The sequence below is a fragment of the Labeo rohita genome, chromosome 12 (genome assembly GCF_022985175.1).
Source record: "Labeo rohita strain BAU-BD-2019 chromosome 12, IGBB_LRoh.1.0, whole genome shotgun sequence".
Taxonomy (NCBI): domain Eukaryota; kingdom Metazoa; phylum Chordata; class Actinopteri; order Cypriniformes; family Cyprinidae; genus Labeo; species Labeo rohita.
The window spans coordinates 8,939,539-8,961,986 of NC_066880.1; the positions used below are offsets into that span (position 1 = coordinate 8,939,539).

The window sequence follows — 22,448 nt, forward strand, 5'->3', positions numbered from 1 at the left end:
TAAATATAATATATTAAGTATATTAGCAAATATTAAACTATTTTAAATGTTAACATTAACATTAAGTTTAAAAACGGTGAATAAAACAAAAATATAATAAATTTAAACAAGTTTTATTATATTAAATATATTAACATAAATATCTTGAAATATTAAAAATATTAATATTAATTAATATTAGTATTAAAATTGCAAACACCAATATAAACATTAAGTAATAATACTACTAATATTAAAAACACAAGCACATTACTCAAACAACTGTTGCTAAAATAAATAAATAAATAAATAAATACATAAACGTGAAAGTGAAAATTAAAACTAAACTAAACTAAAAAACAAGGAGGATAAAACAAATTTACAATGCAATAAAATGAAAGAAAATATGATAATATTTTTTAAAAAAATAAAGCATAACTCACTAATAAACCACTTAAATATATTAAAACTATATTAAATATATTAACAAATATAAAAATATTTTAAAATATAAAAAATACACTACTATTAATATTAATTAATATTAAAAATAAAAACATGTTAATTAAACCACTGTTGCAAAAATAAATAAATAAAACTTGAAAGGGAAATGTAAAACTAAACTAAACTAAAACAAGGGGGAAGCAATAAAATGAAAGAAAATATGATCATATTTTAAAAAAAAAATAAAGCAAAACACATTAATAAAACACTTTTGCTAAAAATCTATTTATAAATAAAAAAATAATAATAATAATAATAATAATAAATTAAAATGTACGTGAGGATAAAATAATATAGAAATATAAATTAAAAAAATAAATAAATTACAGAATATTAAACCATTATTGCTAAAATATAATAATAATAATAATAATAATAATAATAATAAAAATAATATTTCTAGAGGCTAAAGGACAGCATACAGAATTTTACACAAAATAAATATATTTTAAAAATAATTAGAAAAATATAAACAAAAAAGTTAAAGTACAGATATAATGTAAAAACTAAAAAAATAAAATAAATAAATAAAAATAAGGACAAAACGAAGCAAAATTTTAAAGTTTTTAAACAAATCAATAAACAAGTAAATAACTAAAATATTTTGCCACTTACATTTAATTACAAACTGCATGAATATTGGAATATTGCACCATTATATCATGTATGCTCTGTCTAAATCATCTCCTATTTCTGTGTTATCCCTGTCACAAGCACAGCTGCATGTGAAGGCTGCAGAGCAGGCAGTACTTCAACTGACCACATGGGCGCAGCAGAGACCAGCAGTAATGTTGAACAGACAGGCTGATCTCCAAGAAGATGGAGAAAGTCTCGCAAACATCACAAGCCCATTGTGAGAACGGCACAAGAGCGCAGCGACAACACACCAGTTAAAACTCAAATGAAGCAAACAGGCATTTTCATTTCGATAAAATGAAATGTCTGTTAAATTAAACTGAACAAAAGACAAACAAATGGAGTAAATGAAGCGCAAAGCACCTGGAAGCATAGCTTAATGAGCTAGCCAAATAAAAACCAGTTTACATACCTCCTGAAGAAAGACAACATCAAACCAAAACCAATGTGGAAGAAAGAAAACAATAAAATTAACTACGAAAATATGCAAAATATTGTAACAAAAGGCTGTAATAAAACACTTGTGTATAAAATCCAGGCTGAGTTGAAATATGCGCAGCATGCGGATAAATAAGGAGGCTGTATCAGCTATTTTAGACTAGCTTTAGACTATACAGCATTTGGCCCCATGCTTCTCGGCTATTACATTACACAATGTAAGACTTTTAATTCACAGCTCTGATTAAATAAGAAACGTTCATAAGACACTTTATATTTAGGGCCTGTTAATGGACACATGTATCATTCAGTCCCATTTCTTTCTCTTCCCAATAGAGAAACACTCACTCACCCAGTTTGAGCAGCCAGCCCTCGCGGTCGGGGTTAAAGAACGTGTGCGTGAGGTCGTTGCCGTCGTCTTCAGGTATCTTGAAGGGCTCGTTCTTAATGCTCTCGTAAAGGTTCTGCAGGAGTGTTTAAATTGAGTTGTACTTCAAAATTATAGTTGTATTTAGAGATTAAAATTGTGTGAAAAAATTAAAAACATTACTACTAGTGTAACTTAAAATTAAAAAGAAAAAAAAAAAGCGAAAATGTCTTAAATGTGTCAATGGTTGGCCAAAAGTCAGATAAAATAAAATAAAATAAAAATTCCAGTAATTATATATATGTATATATATATATATAAATATATATAAATCAAACCACTATAGCTAAAACAAAAAATAAGTAAATAATAAAAATAATAATAAAACTTAAAAGCAAGGTTGAAAATTGTGTGAAAATTTAAAAACTTGCGTGAAAAATTGAAACTTGCTACTACCATAATTAAAAAAAAAAAAGTACAAAATACTGCGAAAATAAGCACCTTAAATTTGTCAATGGTTGACCAATAATCTGATAGTCAGATAAATAAAATAATTATATATAAAACAACAAAAAAAATAAAATAACAAAAATTATCCAACAATTAAGAACACATACATATATAATCAAACCACTACAGCTAAAACATAAAAAATAAGCAAATAATAAAAATAATAAAACTTAAAAGCGAGGATGAAAATTGTGTGAAAAATGAAACACAAACACTGTGAAAATAAAAGCCTTAAATTTGTTAATGGTCAGCCAATAAAATTCATAAAATAAAATAAAATAAAATCATAAAAAAATATAATCAAACCACTATAGTTTCAAAATAAAAAATAATTATGAAAATAATAGTACAACTTAAAAGCAAGGATGAAAATTGTGTGAAAAAGGAAAAACTTCACTGCTACTAGCATAACTTTAAAAAAAATGTAAAAAATATTACGAAAATGAAATTACATATAAAACAAAGTAATTACATACATAATCAAACCACTATAGCTAAAACATAAAAAATAAGTAAATAATAAAAATAATAATAAAACTTAAAAGCAAGGATGAAAATTGTGTGAAAAAATGGAAAACGTCATTGCTACTTACGTAACTTTTAAAAAAGTGAAAAATATTGAACATTTTTTGTTAATGGTCAGCCAATAGTCTGAAAGTAATAAAATAAAATAAAATAAAACAAAATAAAATAAAAATTTCTAGTAATTAAACATTCGTATATAATCAAACCACAATAGTCAAAACATAAAAAATTAAAAGGATGAAAAGGATGAAAATTGTGTGGAAAAATGAAAAACTTCACTGCTGCTAGCTTAACTTTAAAAAAAAAAAAAAAAAAAAAAAAAAAAAAAAAAAGGAAAATATCATGATAGATAAAATAAAATTAAAATTAAAAATTAAAAAATAAAATTAAAATTAAAAATTAAAAAATATCTACTAATTAAGAATATATATATATATATATATACACATACACACATATATATATATATATATATATATATATATTTACACACAATAAATTATTATAAGTTACAAAAATAAAAGCTGTGCAGGACACTGACCCTGAGCAGGTCTTCTGGCAGATCTCCTCCATCATTGATGCCTCTATTCATGCCTATGAATCGCTCTGCAGACGGCTTGTCCTTCACATTAGGGTTGTGCAGACTTGTGTTCAACATGATGATTGCGAATGAAAGCACATAACATGTATCTGCAAAGAGATATTTCAGCATTTACAGGAGTTTAATGTAGATACTGGCCCAAATGTAGTTAATTAATTGACGTCCAAAAGCATGAGTTTAAAAACTAAGGACTAACTAATTTTCTTGTACAGACATCATGCTGGAAAACAAGTAGCGTCAACATAGTGCTTAACCTGACGTTGCCTGCATTTCTAATTCTCTTGCAGACCACAATAAGTTCATGAATACATTCATAACACCTCTCAAATTTATATTCATTACATGAAATGATTGAAGAAACTATTGTTGCTAGAACTTCCTAGCAACCTACGAGAATATTTACATCTAATTTAAAATTTTCTCTTGATAAAATGCAGCCGAGTGCTCATGACAAGCCATGTGTAGCCACTTTGCAGAGCAACATGTGGGCGGAATGGAAGTGCTCTACATCAGCGGCACTCTTTACATGCATATTAGCATGGATAAGAGCATGGGAAATTTATGAAGAGAGCCTAAGACATGTATGAGTGGGTGTGGGTGTAGGGAAATTGCAGAGGGACCGGGTCTCTGGGGTAAACAGCAGCTTTGGACTGAGATAATCAGTGTCATTCTCTGTACTTTTGTATCAAGAATGAAAAAAATAAAATAAAATAAAATAAAATATCAGTGTCATTTTCTGCACTTACGTATCAAGAATGAAAAAAATAAAAATAAAAATAAAATAAAATATCAGTCATTTTCTGCACTTTGGTATCAAGAATAAAATAAAATAAAATTCAATAATAAAATATAAAATAAATAATATAAAATATTAAAAAGAAAAATAATAAAATATCAGTGTCATTTTCTGCTCTTTGGTATAAAAAAAATAAAATAAAATTCAATAATAAAATAAAATAAAATATTAAAAAGTAAATTAATGAAATAATGTCATTTTCTGTTCTTTGGTATCAAGAATAAAATAAAATAATATCAGTGTCATTTTCCACACTTTGGTAACAAGAATAAAAATAAATTAAATTAAATTAAATAAAAATGTCAGTGTAATGTTCTGCACTTTGATATAAAGAATGACAATAAAATAAAATAAAATTAAATAAAATTAAATAAAATTAAATAAAATTAAAATAAAATAATAAACTATCAGTCATTTTCTGCACTTTGGTATCAAGAATAAAATAAAAGAAAAGAAAATTCAATAATAAAATAAAACAAAATATTAAAAGTAAAATAATAAAATATCAGTGTCATTTTCTGCTCTTTGGTATCAAGAAAATAAAACAAATAAAACAAATAAAATAAAATAAAATAAAATCAGTGCCATTTTCTGCACTTTGGCATTAAAAATAAAATAAAATAAAATAAAATAAAATAAAATAAAATAAAATAAAATAAAATAAAATAAAATAAAATAAAATAAAATAAAATAAAATAAAAATAAAAAAAAAAATAAAAACAATGCAGTAAAAACTATGCCAGTAATTTAACTGGGAATTTAAAATAATATTTACTTTATTAAGAAATACATTAAAGCTACATACCAATATTTTATATTAACAGTTTAATAATACTATTTTTTATAATATTAGTATTTTTATTAAAAACTGTATTTTTATTAAATATTGTATTTTTTATTAAATATTTATACTACGTTTTTACCACTTAAAAGCAATGGAGAGCATTCAACATCATATTTGTTTTTGCTTAAAAATCATGAAATTTCACTAGTATTGCCTACTGAATTTTTTATACTGTTGCAAACTATTGCAAAGCAATAAGATTATTGTAATGCATATACATACACACCTGTGGACTGAAAGACACCGGGATTGCATTGACAGTAACGCTGGGCAAAAGCCTCCATCATACGATCAATCTTCTGAGCTTCACCCGGTAACCGGAAACTCCATAAAAACTGTCTGCATGGGGAGAAATTAACTGTATTAATGAGATCATACTGACATAATGAGGCTATCAAACAAATTTGCTGCATTTGTCAAAGTAAATCATAATCTAAATGCATTTTGTCACCTGAGTGCCTGAACCAGGTTGAGGTCTGTAAATTCATGAAGCTCAACGAAGGCATGAAGCACCTGAATATTGAAATCATCCCTGGAAATGAGACAAAATTGACAGGAGATTCAATCTTACATCAACAGCAAAGATGTTACAGTGACATCTGGTGAAAAAACTAGATTTGTATTTCCATCCTTTGAACTAAATTACATAAATTTCGAAAGAAAAGATAGAATTTCACTCAAAACATATGCCACTAAAAACCTTCTACCATCTACTGTTATAAAACTTGTAGCGTTTGCAGTGTGAATGGAATTACGGCTGTGATCCTCCTCTCAGACGTCTCCAGTGGGCATTAAATCTCACGGGGGGATTACGTCTGGGATTAGCGTCCGTGTGTAACTAGCTCTTTCTTCAGTGAGGAAATGAGGCATGTCGATAATATCAATGAGCTGGGAATGCATTAACCCACTTTGGGGGGTCCGTCCATTAAGCTCTACACTTCTTCATCCAGCCCGGCATTGCCGTAACCTTACTTCATCTATAATCCCGGGATTCATTATTGATTTTCCTCAGGTGACAGAAAAGAATGCGTTTGCATTTATGCAGGTGTTCATTTAGAGAAACCGTTATTGACTGAAGGATATTAGAATGAGACCATGCAAAACAAAAGATCAATTATGTATTAATATAAAAATGGATATTTTTGTGACAAGCAAAAAATTTTAATTCAGTCACTGTTATTCATGAAATGAGGATGAGTAAACAACACAATGTTCATTTTTGGGTGGACTGCCCCTTTCATTTTAGCGCATTCGTGCATGTCTATAATTACACTGAGGGAGGAAAATAAATCCTCTACACATACTATATAACTTTCCTTCCTGCTCTGACAGGTCCCTGATGACCTGGCACTGACATTGAATTTCAGTCCATCAATAAATGTGTAAGCTGACCCTTAATGCAAAACACAGCAGTTTCATATAGGCACAGGACATCTCAATGCAGTAGATAATGGCTTTTGACAGACTGTAGTTCTGGACTAGTTTATGATCAGTGAGGTCATCCTCCCTTGAGCTCTGATTCTAGATATAGCAAAATCAGATGTGTAACAAAGCCTAAATGTGTAACCTAATTTTGCTTGATAGTAAATTATGTTTGAAGAACATAAAGACTGTGTTTAAAGGCCATGAAGGTTACAATTAGCCTTTCAGAGCCAGAACTTGTCAATTAATGAATTTTTAAAAGAAATAAGAATAGCTTTAAATCAGACTTTGATTGCTTAGACTTTTATTGCTCAAACATGTACTAAAAGATCTTACAAACTTTAAACAGTAATGTTTTTGAAAGAAGTCTCTTATGCTCTCCAAATCTGCATTTATTTGATCAAAAATACAGCAAAAATAGTCATATAATCTATGGAAGCCCATTTTCCTCACTGAATAAAATTTTTTCTCAACTTTTTAAAATTCTCACAATTCTGAGTTTTTCTTACAATTGTGAGATTAACTCGCAGTTGCAAATTATAAAGTCAGAATTGCGAGATATAAACTCGCAATTCTGAGAAATAAAGTTGCAATTCGAATTTTAATAAGAATTGAGCTCATATCTCACAATTCTGACTTAATAACAAACAATTGTAAGTTGTTAAGTCAGAACTGTGAGATATAAACTCTCTTTTTCCCCTCTCAGAATTGGACTTCGTAACTCGTAATCGCAAATTTACATCTCACAATTCTAAGAAAAAAAAAGCCAGAATTGACAAACTCACAGAATTTGGAGGAAAAAAAAAGAACTGAGAGACAAACTCGCATTTGCAAATAAGTCAGAATTGCGAACCTTGTTATTGGGAGAAAAAAGTTAGAATTACGAGATAGAAACTCGATATTGGGAGAAAGGTCAGAATTGCAAGACAAACTTGCATTCGCGGAAAAAAAGTCAGAATTGTGAGATAGAAACTCTGAATTTGGAGAAAAAATTTATTGCAAGACAAACTTGCATTTGCAAGAAAAACGGCTGAATTGCCAGATAGAAACTTGTTATTCAGAATTGCGAGATAAAAACTCAGAATTTGGAGAAAAAGCGAATTACGAGAAAAACTCGCATTTGCAAATCTCGCAGTCACAATTGTAAAATAGAAACTCGAAATTGCGAAGAATTTGAAGAAAAAAAGAATTGTAAGAAACTCGCATAAGCAAGAAAAAAGTCTGAATTGCCAGACAGAAACTTGTTATTGGGAGAAAAAATTCAGAATTGCGAGATAAAAACTCAGAATTTGGAGAAAAAGCGAATTGTGAGAAAAACTTGCATTTGCAAATCTCGCAGTCACAATTGTGAAATAGGAACTCGGAATTGCGAGAAAAAAGTGTCAGAATTTTAAGACAAACTAACATTTTCAAGAAAAAATTCAGTATTGTGAGACAAACTTGCATTTGCAAGAAAAATGTCAGAACGGTGAGATAGAAACTCAGAATTGCGAGAAAAAAGTCAGAATTGCGAGATAGAAGCTCGCACTTGTGAGAAGAAAAGTCAGAATTGAGATTTTTTTATCTCGGAATTCTGACTTTATTTCTCACAACTGCAAGTTTATATCCTGTTATTCTGACTTTATAACTTGCAACCGTTAGTTTATATCACGAAATTCCAAAAAAAAAAAAAAAAGTCAGAATTGCACGTTTATATCTCGTAACTCTAACTCTATAACTTGCAATTGCGAGTTTATATCATGCAATTGCAAGGGGAAAAAAATAAGAATAGCAAATTCTCTCAATTCTGGAAAAAAAAAAAAAAAAAAAAAAAAAAAAAAAAAGAAGTGCAAGTTTGCATTAACGCAATTCTGAGGAAAAAAGTCTGAATTGTGAGAGAAAAACATGCAATTACCTTTTTCTGTTTTTTATTCAGTGGCAGAAAGGGCTTCCATAATAATGTGAAATGATGTTTTTGATACTAATGTATTTTAAAATGCAATTTAGTCCTGTGATGCACAGCCGAATTTTCAGCATCATTACCCCAATCTTCAGTGTCACATGATCCTTTAGAAGCCATTCTAATATGCTGATTTTATGCTCAAGAAACACTTTATATTATCAATGCTAAAAACAGTTCTGTTTAATATTTTAAGACTTCAGAAGCTGCCTTTCTTAACCCTCAGCAGAAGGACTCGGTCTTACCTTTCACCCAGATAATCTCCGATGGCTGTCTTGTTGAGGCCCTCACCCTTGTATAGGAATTGAGCAATATCTTCACAAGTGTTCTTCAGCAATTCATTCTCTATGAGGAACTGAATGCCCTGAGAAAAACACAACATTCAGCATAAAGAACTTCTAAAGAAGCCCTACATGCATGCATTATCATTTCACAGTTCCTGTTGGAAAAGTACATAAAAAAAGCTCTCATTCAGCTCTCTGAACTTTAACCTATTTGGATTCTGGTAAATTTATGGAAATTAACTGAAAATGGTGTGGTTGCACGATGCTTAGTATGCGCTTATGATAATATGCGCACCCACACGAGTTCAAAGGTTTAAAAATGCAAAGCGGCAATGCATTTTATGTAATAGGGGATCATTACCAAAGCATATCAGAGAATGTCTATGACGGAGAAAATCTACATGCTTCTTGTATTACACTCCAGTGCTAGATTACCTTTTTGGGATCCATGTTAAATTTCTTACGGCCCATTGCCATCTGTTTACTCCGCTGCATGTTTATTCTGTAAACACAGAAAGATGAGGGCTTTATTAATGCTGGGTAGGTTTTTGACACCTGCAACCTAAAGCTAAAACTCAAGGAATGGAGCTGTACAACACCTACGCCTGTCAGGGCCTCATAATGACATCATTAATAACCAATCAGCCAAATGCACTTTAGGATGGTGGTGTGACATGTCATGTTAAAAGCCACAGCCTGTAAAAGGGGCCGCACATTACTGTACCTTCCATTGTGGCCACATGACATCACTCAAGGTGGAGGAGGAACAAAGAACGACAAAAGAATTTCATAAAAGGAAGGTTAACGACATGGAACACTTTCTGAAAAAGGTTTTCTTCCATCCAAATGGCCCTCGTGTGAATCAAAGTGGGCATTCCTGTGAAGTGTTCGGTGGCCCCAGTGGGATCATGCATCATGTATAATGAATGGGCTTGATTCAGTTTGATGTATATTCTTTGATGCCATTCTGTTTGGTCTGGGAATATGGGTCACTGCAGTCAGGCAGTATCGGGGCAATTCACACAGAAGGCATTTTTGTGTTAAAAAAACAAAAGATGCGGGCAGGTGAATGGAAAAATAAGTGTCTCATGAAGTTTTTTTTTTTTTTTTTTGACTGTACAACTGTATGGTTAAAATCCCTTAATGGTCGTGTAAAACAACACTGTTTTACCTTGTCAAAAACAGCTGTATTCACAGCGACCAATTTTGGTGCATGTATCTTTAAATGATAATGAGCTGCTGCTCACCCCGCCCCTCTTCCATTTTTGTGTGTATTCAGTGGCACGTTACTGTCAAAAACAAAACTAATCCACTAATCCACAGTGGCTCTGACATCAGGAGAAAATGAAGACTCTTATGTTCACTTTTACATCCAAATACAAAACACCTGCATTGCTTACAAGATGTTGTCGCTACAGCTGCTCGAGCATGGAGAAAATGCTGTACAGTGTTTAACTGTCTGAGGGTGGGAATAGCTAATATGGGACAGTCTGTCTGCGGTTGTGGGCGGGGCTTGAGCAATATGACATCATACTGCTCAGAAAATCAAAACGGCTTGACAATTGAGACTGTTTAGGTTTATGGGGGATTTAAAAAAAGGACCTGATGGATTTTTATCATTGTAGGGTGGTTGTGTCGAAACACACAGCTAAGACATATTTACATCAATACAGCAAGTAAAAGTGAATTTAGCATATGATGTTCCCTTTTAAAAGTTGGAGTTAACTTTTAAAATGGTCAAAAACATTTGTCTAGCGCATGTTTACTAAGAAAAACTATGGAAAGTATGTTCTGCATGAACAGCTTCTCAAACTGCATTAAAACAGTGTTAAAAATCCTATTTGAAATGCTTTTCCTTTATAAAATGTAATGTAAATAGACCTAAATAGACATTCTTGCAAAGTCCTGAACTCAATTTACACAGATTAGACCCTCTCTTACTAAAACAGCCGTACATAATTTACCAGCCTCCCATCCCACAGGGGGCACTGTCATTAAATATTCAAACAGGGGACGGGAATGACTGAGTATGTGTGTCTAAATCCTCTACGGTTGCTTATGAGTAAATGGAGAATGTGCATTTGTGTGAATATGGCAGAATCAAGATAGCAAACACCAGTTGAAGCATTAAACTGTACTAAAGAATGAAAAATAAAATCACTTGTCTTACCTTTCTTGAGTGGAGCCAAGACTTTCGATCTCGTTCGTCACCTTTGTTATCTCATCCTTGAGCCGCTGTTTAAAAAAAGAGAAAAGGAAAACATGGCTGAGTTAATCGAAAGGAGAACTGAAGGTGGAGCTGCCCTCTGATGTCCCTTTCAAAGTCAGCCCTCCACAGGAAGTGATGGAGAGCCGTGAATCTAATAAAATGAACACACAGAGGATCATAAATATCTAATATGATTATCAAGAATATGAAACATTCAATCATGGCACAGTGTGGCACTTGCATTAGATATCAAGATGAAGCACTTGTAAGGGGGAAGGGAAACAGCGGACAGAGGTGAAAAATGAGAAGGAGTAATAAAGAGATCAAGAGGGTAAATGAGCAAGAGCATGTGAATGAGTATGTGCATGAAAAAGCAAAGAAATGTACAGGTTACCGGTAAATAGACATGTAGAAGTGGAACTGCATAAACAAGATTTATTTTTTTCCTTAAGAAACTGAATCAAATGAGAAATCGAATCAAATTGCAAGCTTGTGAATCAGAATCTAACTGAATCATGAAATTTGTCAAAACCCAGCCCTAATACATCCAAAGAGAAAAAAAAAAAGTAGTACAAACATAAAACAATGACAATATAGTGTATAAATCCCTCTTTTTTCATAAAGAAACATTATCCAACAGTGACACCAGGAGGTAAAGTTATAGTGGGAGTCAGGGATGTCCCGATACAACGTTTTAACTTCCGATACGATACCGATATTGCAGCCTTCAGTACTAACCGATACCGATACAAATCCGATACCATAATCAGCACAAATCATGAATACTTTTACCTATTTCGTTGTGTGGAATGTATGAACGGCTAGATCAAACTGAGAACAAAAGTCAGCAACAGTAAGTATGGAAAAAAAACGCCCAATTTATTACCTATTGGTTGCATAAATGTGAACCTTTTACATAAGAATATATAAAAAAGAATTAAAGAATAAATATTAAGACCCTGTAAAATATCTTAATTGAATAAACAAAAATATAATTTTTAAAGTGCAAAATACTAATTAAAGGTCACTTCAGTTATTTATTTTTTACCGTTAGCAAATGGTAGGAACAGCCGAGAGCAGGAACATAAGAAAAAAAATATATTGTTAATTGACCAACTGCTAAAGGTTGAGTGTCCAAAGTTTCAATTTCACACACACTGCCCGAAAGAATGAGACCGTTGCATTTACTATCCACAAAAAATAGTGCAAACAAAATAAATATAACTATATAAAATAAATATAAATATAGCTGTGTGTGAACCTCTGAACTCGCGTGCATGTAAAAATCTGCTCTTTGCAAAGTAAAGTCAGCGTCTATCCAGTGCGCAGTCAGACTCAATAAAGATAGCGGACAGTGGTCTGAGCTCCAGATGTCAGTGGTGAAGCTAACAGCACTTGCTTTATCCAGATGCATAGCAATACACTCTTTAACTTCTTTATGCATCTGGGGTATGGTTTTGTCGACAATGTAGTGGCGGCTGGGCATAACGTAGCGAGGCTCGAGGTGTTCAATTAAGCGTTTAAACCCGATATTACTCGCCACCGACAGTGGCTGGTCATCGAGCACAATAAACTGGCATATCTTTTCTGTTAAGGTTAATGCCTTTTTGCTATCTCTTGGGAATTTGTCACGCTTTGCGAGGGTTTCAGGCAGCGTTGGTTGCTTGAAGTTGCCAGAGGATTGTTTCTTTAACTCGGTGGTCTTGCGAAAGTCCTCATGCAGAGTTTTGTGATGCTGCTTCAAATGCGCGATGAGGTTGGACGTATTAAACTTTCCCGGTTCTGTTCCACCACGGGAAACTTGTGCATGACAAGTGTTGCACTGAGCCACACTGTCTTTTTCGGACTTTAATAAAAAATACTGCCACACGGCCTACATCACTTTTTCTTTGCTACTTCGCTAGCAAGCAGTGTTGTGATCACGTGGGCTTTGCACGCTGGCTCTGGACGCTGCTGGATAGAATAGCTGTAACGGAGTTTAGAGCGGAACGGACTGCTTATATCGGAGATTTTTAACGCAGTCCGATATAATCCGATAGAGTTTTTTTGGGCTGATATCGGACCTATTTCCGATATCAATATCGGATCGGGACATCCCTAGTGGGAGTCCATGGCTCTCTCGCCACCCCTGAGCCCACTGAGTTTTAACAGACCCCTTAAAGTGGGTTTGGTGGGGAGTAACTGAAAACAAATGGGGGAAAGTCACATTAGAGGAGGCAATGCCTCCACTGCGATATGATTGGATATGACTGGTTATGTTTGTCTGTGATTGGTCCATGTGATAAATCCCACCTCTTGTGTTCCGTATTCGCGAATCAGTTTGAATGAACAATATAATGGCATTAAAAAAAAGACTAATTTTTAAAAAAGTAGGTAAACAACTGACACACGACGATACAACCACTTTGTTACGTCAAAATAAGACTTAAAAAAGGCATGAAAACATAATCTGTGGGAGTTTTAGTGAGTGATCAGCTTGGTGAAAATTAAGGTAAATCTGTGTCTGTAATATAATATAATATAAATAATATAATATAATATAAAATATATATATATAATATAAAATATTATATATTTTATATATATATAAATATAAAATATTATATATATTTTATATATATATATATATATATATATATATATATATACACACATTTATAAATATACACACAACTGTTTCTAAGGAACTACATAGTTTGGTAGAACAATAATGTTTTACTAATATCATTACACTTTATTTGCGCCGTTTTATTTTGTGAAACCTTACTATGTATATGGAATAACCGTTTTAGAAAAGCAATAAGCCCCAAGAAGCCATGGTTTACAGTGAATTTATAACAGCTAAGGGGGCTGTTATAGCTGTTATTAATTCACTGTAAACCATGACTTTTTGAGGATTATAGCTTTAATTACTTTCATGTTATTTGTTTACTTAAACATAATAAACAATTAATTAAATAATATTATCAATTAATTGTTTAATTAAGAAACATATGGACACCTATGGGTGTTTTGATTTATTTTGTTAATATTTAAAATGACAAAATTATTTAAATATTAACTAATTATTTAAATATTAAATAATCACTTGAATGTTCATTTTTGCTGTGGTATTAACATTTTTTGGAGAACTGTGATATTTTGCTGGTAAAAACTAAAGACATTTCGGTATCTTGTCACAGAAAGAGTGTGTAAGCATTACAAAGTACAGAGTCACAGATAAATCCACATTCAGATACATGTGACTTACGACAGCAGTGTTTTGAATGTGGTTGAGCCGATGCATGTTGCTGGTGCACTATTATAAACGCACTTTTATTTACTCTGTATAAAGTGAATTATACTGTACGATCCACATGCAAGACTATGTACTGTAAGCATGTATAGTCAGTGCATGTGCCATAATAACACTCTCAGGAATCCATCTTCCTGAAGCAGGCCAGGCACAGATCAATAAGACTCATATTACCAATCCACCAAGGATATGCACTCACTCACACACACACACACACCTTTGGCCTTTTGATGCATTCTGCATTAACACTACATCGCTCTCAAGCTATAGCACCTGGAAAGGTCAAGTAAGTAGCCTTTTAACATCTGACCTTCCTCTGCTATACATTTTCGGAGTGTGTGAATGACCCCAACAGCTCATGACAGGAGTGCAGCTGGAAATGCCTGACCTAGACAAGTGCTTTTGGTTATGTATAAAGAAATGCGTTTTAAAAAAACAAACAAACAAACAAACAAAAAAAAAAATCAATGAGTTTTAGAGAGAACAATCCTAGAGGTATGAAGAAACCAAGAATCTAGGGATGAAGAAACCACGTTATTAATATAGTACACTTATATTTAGTCTAAAATGTAGAAGGCATGGAAAATTGCTACAAATAGTGCAGTGAATCATACTGAAAGTTTTTCTGAACTCTTCACTCAGAGCTGGGAAGACGGCTGCGGGCACAAAGATGGAATAAAGTGGTTATGATAATCATGTTCTATCTGAGTGTTGCTAGGCGACAGCTGCCATATAAAGGTAACATGTAAACAAACACTACAAGTTGTCAGCCCACACTTTTCCGTTCATTTTATCCTTATGCAATGCATTTAAAGTCTTCCTTTGTCTCTTGGCAACAGCCAGAATGTTCCAGCTGGACCAGGAAGGAACAAGGACTGTGCAGCAGGGCTCTATGGAGACAGAGATTGTGCTCGGCAGTTCAGTCACTTCAATCGGGCACTTCATCTACATTAGACTAATATTACATCAGCAATTTACTAATCGTCCCGCTGGTATCAAGGAGGACACCTGGAACCATTTGGATAATCACTACATTTTATTTAATATATGACATTCATACCCACTATCATTTCCCAATTTATTTTTTTCTTTTTTTAGACACAACGTTATACACACCCATTCATTTGCAAAATATTTTGGTTGATGTGCTTCCTCACTTTTAAAAAAAAAAAAAAAAAAAAGTCAGCAGATTCTGCTGGGCCTTCTGACATTGTAAGAAGTACAAAGTACAACATTTGTGATGATCATTATGGATTTAGCTAAACTATATTCTTATGAAAAAATCTTAAAAAAATAAATAAATAAATAAAAAACACTGGTGTTAATTGAGCCAAACTGGAAAAAAATTATATAAAATGTGCTTTAAAAAACATAACAGTAAAGTGTATTAGAAAAAAAATTGTGCTGTCAAATTGAATACTCACGATTAATCACATCCAAAATGAAAGTCTGTGTTTACATATTATATGTGTGTGTGCACTGTGTATATTAATATTTAAATACACACACACATGCATATATTTAAGAAATATTTACATGTGTAAATATATTCATGATTCATATTACAACAAAATAAGAAATATATGCAATATGTATTTAAATATATACATGTATGTGTGTGCATTTAAATTTAGATATATACATATGTGTGTGTATTATATAAAAATATGCACAGTACTTTTATTTTGAACAAACTTTTTTTTAATATGATTAATTGCGATTAATCAATTTGACAGCACTAGAAAAAATGTAAAAATAGAAAAATTGACCATTATGGATTTAGTAGAACTGTATTAGGAACAAATATATAAAATGTGTTTAAAAAAAAAAAAAAAAAAAAAAAAAAAAAAATAAAAAAAAATTAATCAAAGCAAATAACTGCAATTAATCGCAAATAATCACATTCAAAATAAAAGTTTGTTTACATATAAGAAATATATGCAATACGTATTTAAATATATACACGTGTGTGTGTGTATTTATATATACATATGTGCATAATATATGTTTATTATATAAAATATACACAGTACTTTTATTTTAAATGTGATTAATCGTGATTAAAAAAATTAGTTGTAACACCATTATGGCTTTAACTGAGTAAAACTGTAGTGGAAAAAATATATATAAAATGTGTTTAAAAAAAAACAACCAAGAGTACAACTAAAAACAATTAATCAAATAGATTAATTACATCCAAAATAAAAGTGTGTTTACATAATATATGTGTGTACTATGTGTGTGTGTTTGTGTGTAATATATATTTATATATTATATATATTAATAAAATATTTAAAATGAGTTTACAAGTTTAAGATCATTATGGCTTTAACTGTGCAAAACTATATGAGGAATAAATATATAAAACGTGTTTTTAAAAACATTACATCACTATGGCTTTAACTGAGCTAAATTGTATTAGGAAAAATAAATAAAAATAAATAAAATCTTATATAAAATATTTCTAACCACTGCTTTTATCCTTATTCCCCAGCAATCTATATTTCTCCAAACTTCAAAATGTCAGACCACCTAAAAATCCAGAGATGTGCTATCACTCACAGCATCGATCATCTTCGGCTAACCCTAATTGGACGGACAGAGGCGACGGTAGCATCGATAACCACGGAAGGCCCTCAGAGGCTGCGTCACGTAGCGTCGGACACAAAAGTCAGAGCCAAAACGGATCTGCTGAATGTCCGAACACTGTTGGTTCAGTGAGCACGGACAAAAACCATTTGGTTCAGACAGCCGAGCATCGATTTTCAAAGTCACTGGTTATTGTAGTGAAAAACACAAGCACTCTGGGAAATGACAGATGTTTACTTATACATGAGAGCTAAAGTTCTGTCTTGTCTCTTTCACTTGAGAGGACTAATAATACAGCAGAGCTGACCTGATTCTGATCAGACTTTGACTACAGTGTGTGTAGTCTGTATTGAAACAGCATATTAGTTTTTGTTTTGGTATCAGAAACTGTAAAATTTCACTAGTATTTTCCACTGAATGCATTGTGAATGCTGTACGAGCCCACTGCCCAAGGCAGTCTTGTGTCTTCCAGGTCAGAGGGAAAGAGGATCACACAGCTCCTCAATACAAGTGTAAGAGGGTCTAGAGAGGAGGTGGTCTGCTTTGTTAAGCTGATTGGATCAGTTTTCTCTGATCATGACCCATCACAACCTCCACTCATGTGAAGGAGAGACTGGGGCTTTATAACGCTCCAGTTAACCAATCTTTTACTGTTTGTCGGCAGGACAGAAATTCTTCTACTGTCTGTCTGTCTCCACATGTATAGAGAGTAAGGCAAAAAGAAAACCTCTGCTCCAGGCTCATCATGACACTCCCAGGAATCTTACTCAGCCAGACAGACATTTTTCAACAATAAAATAAAAAATTCATAAAGCTGTGCTTTTATTTTACGTTTATTCAGCAAGGATGCATTTGATCAGAAGTGAAAGTATTAAAATAAAGAATTATAAAAATATATATAGTTTCTACTTCAAATAAATGCCATTCTTTTGATTTTTTTAATAATCAAAGAATCATGTTTTTACAAATCAAAAAAAAATGTTTTTACAAAAACATTACGCAGCACAACTGTTCAACATTTTTCCAAACTCCATTTTAATTTTTTCTAAATTCTGTTTTTTTTTATTTTTCTGAATTCCATTTTTTCCCCACTTTAATTTGTCTAGACTACATTTTATTAATCAAAAAGCATGTTGAATTAATTGAAATCAAACTTACACAGTTTAACAGCAATTTATTAAAAGCCGAAGTTTTTTTTTGTTACTGTTTTATTTTTTACCAAATTCTGTGTTTTCCATTACATTTTTTAATTTCATTTTGATGGTTTTATTAAATTTTAATAATGAAAAGCACCTCTAAATAATTGATTTTTACAAAAAAAAATTAATTTTATTTTATTTTTTCAGAAATACTGTGTTGTGTATTAACATTTCTATGGTACAAATTTTAGAAAATAATTTTTTTGATAATGTAATATTTCATTATTTCATTAAGTAATATTTCTGTCACAGTTTCTTCAAGCTAAACCGAACTTTTATTTTGACAGGCTGCTGTGAAGACCTTTAAGTTTCCGTTTGCATATGACATGATGATAGTATTTAAATAGTATTTTGTATATTATTATTCACAAACACTAGTCCATATCGCATTTTGATTTAAGTGTACTGACCTACGTTTGATTTATTACATTGATACAATCTACGTTACACAGTAAATTTCATTTTTATGACTGGATTCCGCGTTTCTGTCCATGTTTTCCACACCACAGAAATCATAGGGGCCTAAATAGCTGCTCAAAATTCAAGAATAAATTACATTTAATACATTTCAAATGAATTACAAAATATATATTATCATAGAAAACTGTTATTTTAATTTGTAATAATTGTAATAAATGTATTTTGATCAAATAAATGCAGTCTTGGTTATTATATAATGTGGACTAAGACTAAAAATGAAGATGTTTCAATAAATAAATAAATAAATAAATGTCGAATTTAAAGATGACAATTTTAATAGAGTGGGATTCCTCTGTTGATAGCAGTCATGTTGTTCAAGGGCAATCAAGAAATAGCAGGAAACTGGAATGGAACTGGCAGTTAGTGGGAAAGATGAATGCCAAAGATATGCCAGCAAACTTCATTTGGAGGTTTACATGATTGATTAAGGCATTTAAGAGACGAAGGGGACAGCGTTTGGCAGGAGGGGCATTATTGGTTAACATTCCAGTTGTGTAATAGAATCAGCATAATTGAATTTGCTGGACTTGGCTTGCACCATCTGCTCCGAAGAATGCCGCCCCCCCCTCTTCACGAGCCAGCTGTTACAGTCTATACCCCAGGGTGGGACGTCCCATCAATCCTGTACACTAAAACTGTACAGCCTGGGTCACGAAAACCCCTCCAATCATGATCCAATTCCTATTCTCTACAGGTCCACCTCATTGCAGCTGCCTTGTCCAGGGCCAAGAGTCATAAGGTTGATTTGGTGATATTAATTAGCATTATGAGACATCCATCAGTTAATAGAACAACACACTCAAAACTAGCAACACTGGCTGGATTCAAATCATTTTGGGACAGGAAAAGAGGTAACTTCAGATATTACCTGTATGTCCTCCAGTAGCTCCTGTTTTCGTCTCCTAATATTCTCCAGTTCCTGCTTCTCCTCTGGCGTCAGGTCGTCCGGTACTTTGTTTGGAAACAAACAAAAGCAAACAATGAGTGTTCAGACATACAAACACGAACAAACACAAATATGCAAACGGTCAAGATGCGGTCTCTTGACCCAAACATTGCTAAGAGATTACATGGGCAATCAAAATATTTTCAGAGGAAACAGAACTGATGTAAAACTAAGGGATAGGGAGGTTTAAAAAGGGAGACTGTGAGACGGAGAAACTGCCTGAGGCAAAGCACAGCCTTTGAGACACAAACCAACTCAGATCCAACCTCTGATCCAGAATATCAGGACGTTCTCAGAGCAAAGCAGAAAGTTGTACATTTAAATGCTTTTCCTTTAAGCTAAAAGCTGTTTCGAAGAATTTGTAGAGCCCAGCTTGGACAACATCACACAAACTTGCTTAAGCCATTTCAGTTGATATTTGCCAAACGGTTAGGAGGAAAAACAAAATAGTTTCTCATGAGTCATACTCTTACACCAAAAAGAAACATTTTCTACATTAATATCATGTATTGTACTATATAATATAAACACTACAAGTCAAAAGTTTGGAAGATATTAATATTATACTTTCTTTTGAAAGAAATGTTATGCTCTTAAAAGGTGCATTTTTTAATTGAAATACAGTTAAAACAGTAGTATTCAAGAATTATTCAAATTTATTAGATTTTTTGTCTATTTAAATTTTTAAAAAATTGAAATTATGAAATTTCAAATTTTAAAATGTAATTTATTCTGGTAATTTAGAATGCTTTCTGATCATGTGACTGCAGACTTGAGGCACTACTGCTGAAAATGTTAAATTTTTACATTTATACATTTAAAATATATTTAAAAAGAAAAACGTTATTTGAAATTGTAATAATTGTACAATATTACTGTTTTACTGTATCTGTAATCAAGTAAATAGAGCCTAGAAGCGCATAAGAGACTTCTTTCAAAAACAAAATCTGATGAACAGAAACATGTCAGTACAAGACAGCAATATACTACTATTCAATAAATAAACACTAAACATTTTTAAAAATGCAATACTATCATAATATGACCCAGATATCGAAATAATATATTACAAGGTCCCTGCTGATTCGCAACCTTGGCAAGCCAGCCAGAGAAAAGCATTCTGCTCAGCATTTCTGATGTGCTCTGGAGAGCTCTGATGTTGGAATTTGCAGAACACAAATAATTTATATGAACCTCGCATCCATAAACCCAAAGATTTCTCTGAAGCAATTCAGTTTAAGTGCTTTGTTCAAGAGCACTAAAGTCAGTTCAATACTGGGCTAAGGGCCAACATCTCCACCATTCTGCTTGCTTTGGCTGATGCCAGTCAGAGAAAGACTCTGCTTTTTAATCTTTGTGCAATACATTAAGATATTAATACAGCATATATGAACTTAGGGTGCTTAAAGGGATAGTTCACTCAAGAATGAAAATTCTGTCTTAATCGCTCATGTCGTTCCAATCCCGTAAGACCTTCGTTCATCTTCAGAACACAAATTAAGATATTTTTGATAAAATCCAAGAGCTTTCTGACCCTGCATAGACAGCAATGCAACTGACACGTTCAAGGCCCAGAAAGGTTGTCAGAACATCATTAAAATAGACCGTGACATCAGTGGTTCAACTGTAATTTTATGAAGCAACAAGAATATTTTTTATGTGCAAAGAAACATAAATAATGTTCTTACTCCTTTTCTGGGCCTTAGTTGTGTTGCTGAGTCAGAAAGCTCTCGGATTTCATCACAAATATCTTAATTCGTGTTCTGAAGATGAACGAAGGGCTTACAGATTTGGAATGACATTAGGGTGAGTAATTAATTATAAAATATCCCTTCAAATGGAGTACTTCAAAAGGGAAAACTTGGAAAACTTGGAAAAATGACTGAAGAATTCTGTTTAAAAAAAAGAAAAAAAGAAATACTTGTAATTTTACTGGAAAAAAAATATTCAAAATACTATAGTAAAAATCTGTTGATGTGTTAACTGTATGCTACAATAAAATATATGATGACAGTTTTTTATTAAAAGAAATGTTAAACTACACTACCAGTCAAAAGTTTTCGAACAGCAAGATTTTTTTTTGTTTTTTAAAGAAGTCTCTTCTGCTCACCAAGCCTGCATTTATTTGATCCGAAGTACAGCAAAAACAGTAAAATTGTGAAATATTTTTACTATTTAAAATAACTGTTTTCTATGTTAATATATTTTAAAATGTAATTTATTTCTGTGATTTTAAAGCTGCATTTTTAGCATCATTACTCCAGTCACACAATCCTTCAGAAATTATTCTAATATTCTTATTTGCTGCTCATCAAACATTATTTTTTATTATTATTATTATTATTATTGAAAACAGCTGAGTAGAATTTTTCCGGTTTCTCTGATGAACTGAAAGCTCAGAAGAACAGAATTATCTGAAATCGAAATCTTTTGTAACATTATAAATGTCTTTATCATCACTTTTGATCAATTTAAAGCATCCTTGCTAAATAGAAATATTGGAGTCAGTAGAAAAAAAATTATTGGAGTCAGTATAAAAAAAAAATAATACTGACTGCAAACTTTTGAATGGTGCAGTAAATAATGTTCTATTTAATTAATGCTTTTTATTTCAGATCAATGTTGATCTTTGGATCTTTCTATTCATCAAGGAATCTTGAAAATAAATCTATTCAACTGTTTTAAATATTAATAATAATTAATGTTTCTTGGACAGCAAATCAGCATATTAGAATGATTTCTGAAGGATCCTGTGACAATGAAGACTGGAGTAATGATCCTGAAAATTTAGATTTGATCACAGAAATAAATTACATTTTAAAATATATTTTTAAAAAGCAGTTATTTTAAATAGTAAACATATTTCACAATATTACTGCTTTTGC

At 31.7% G+C, this 22,448-nt stretch overlaps 1 protein-coding gene across 4 annotated transcripts in view; it reads right to left on the bottom strand.

Moving 5' to 3' along the window:
• cyth1b (cytohesin 1b) overlaps nucleotides 1-22,448 on the bottom strand; it is an 80,736-nt gene that overhangs the window by 6,288 nt on the left and 52,000 nt on the right. For 3 of the 4 annotated variants that reach the window (XM_051124291.1, XM_051124290.1, XM_051124292.1), the window contains exons 2-9: nucleotides 19,486-19,568; nucleotides 11,016-11,080; nucleotides 9,281-9,347; nucleotides 8,807-8,925; nucleotides 5,652-5,732; nucleotides 5,427-5,539; nucleotides 3,501-3,649; nucleotides 1,909-2,021 (exon numbers count right to left, since the gene is read on the bottom strand). In XM_051124291.1, coding sequence (XP_050980248.1) covers nucleotides 1,909-2,021; nucleotides 3,501-3,649; nucleotides 5,427-5,539; nucleotides 5,652-5,732; nucleotides 8,807-8,925; nucleotides 9,281-9,347; nucleotides 11,016-11,080; nucleotides 19,486-19,568 — 790 coding nt within the window. The remainder of the gene's footprint in view (nucleotides 1-1,908; nucleotides 2,022-3,500; nucleotides 3,650-5,426; nucleotides 5,540-5,651; nucleotides 5,733-8,806; nucleotides 8,926-9,280; nucleotides 9,348-11,015; nucleotides 11,081-19,485; nucleotides 19,569-22,448) is intronic. The other variant, XM_051124289.1, reaches the window with a different exon arrangement.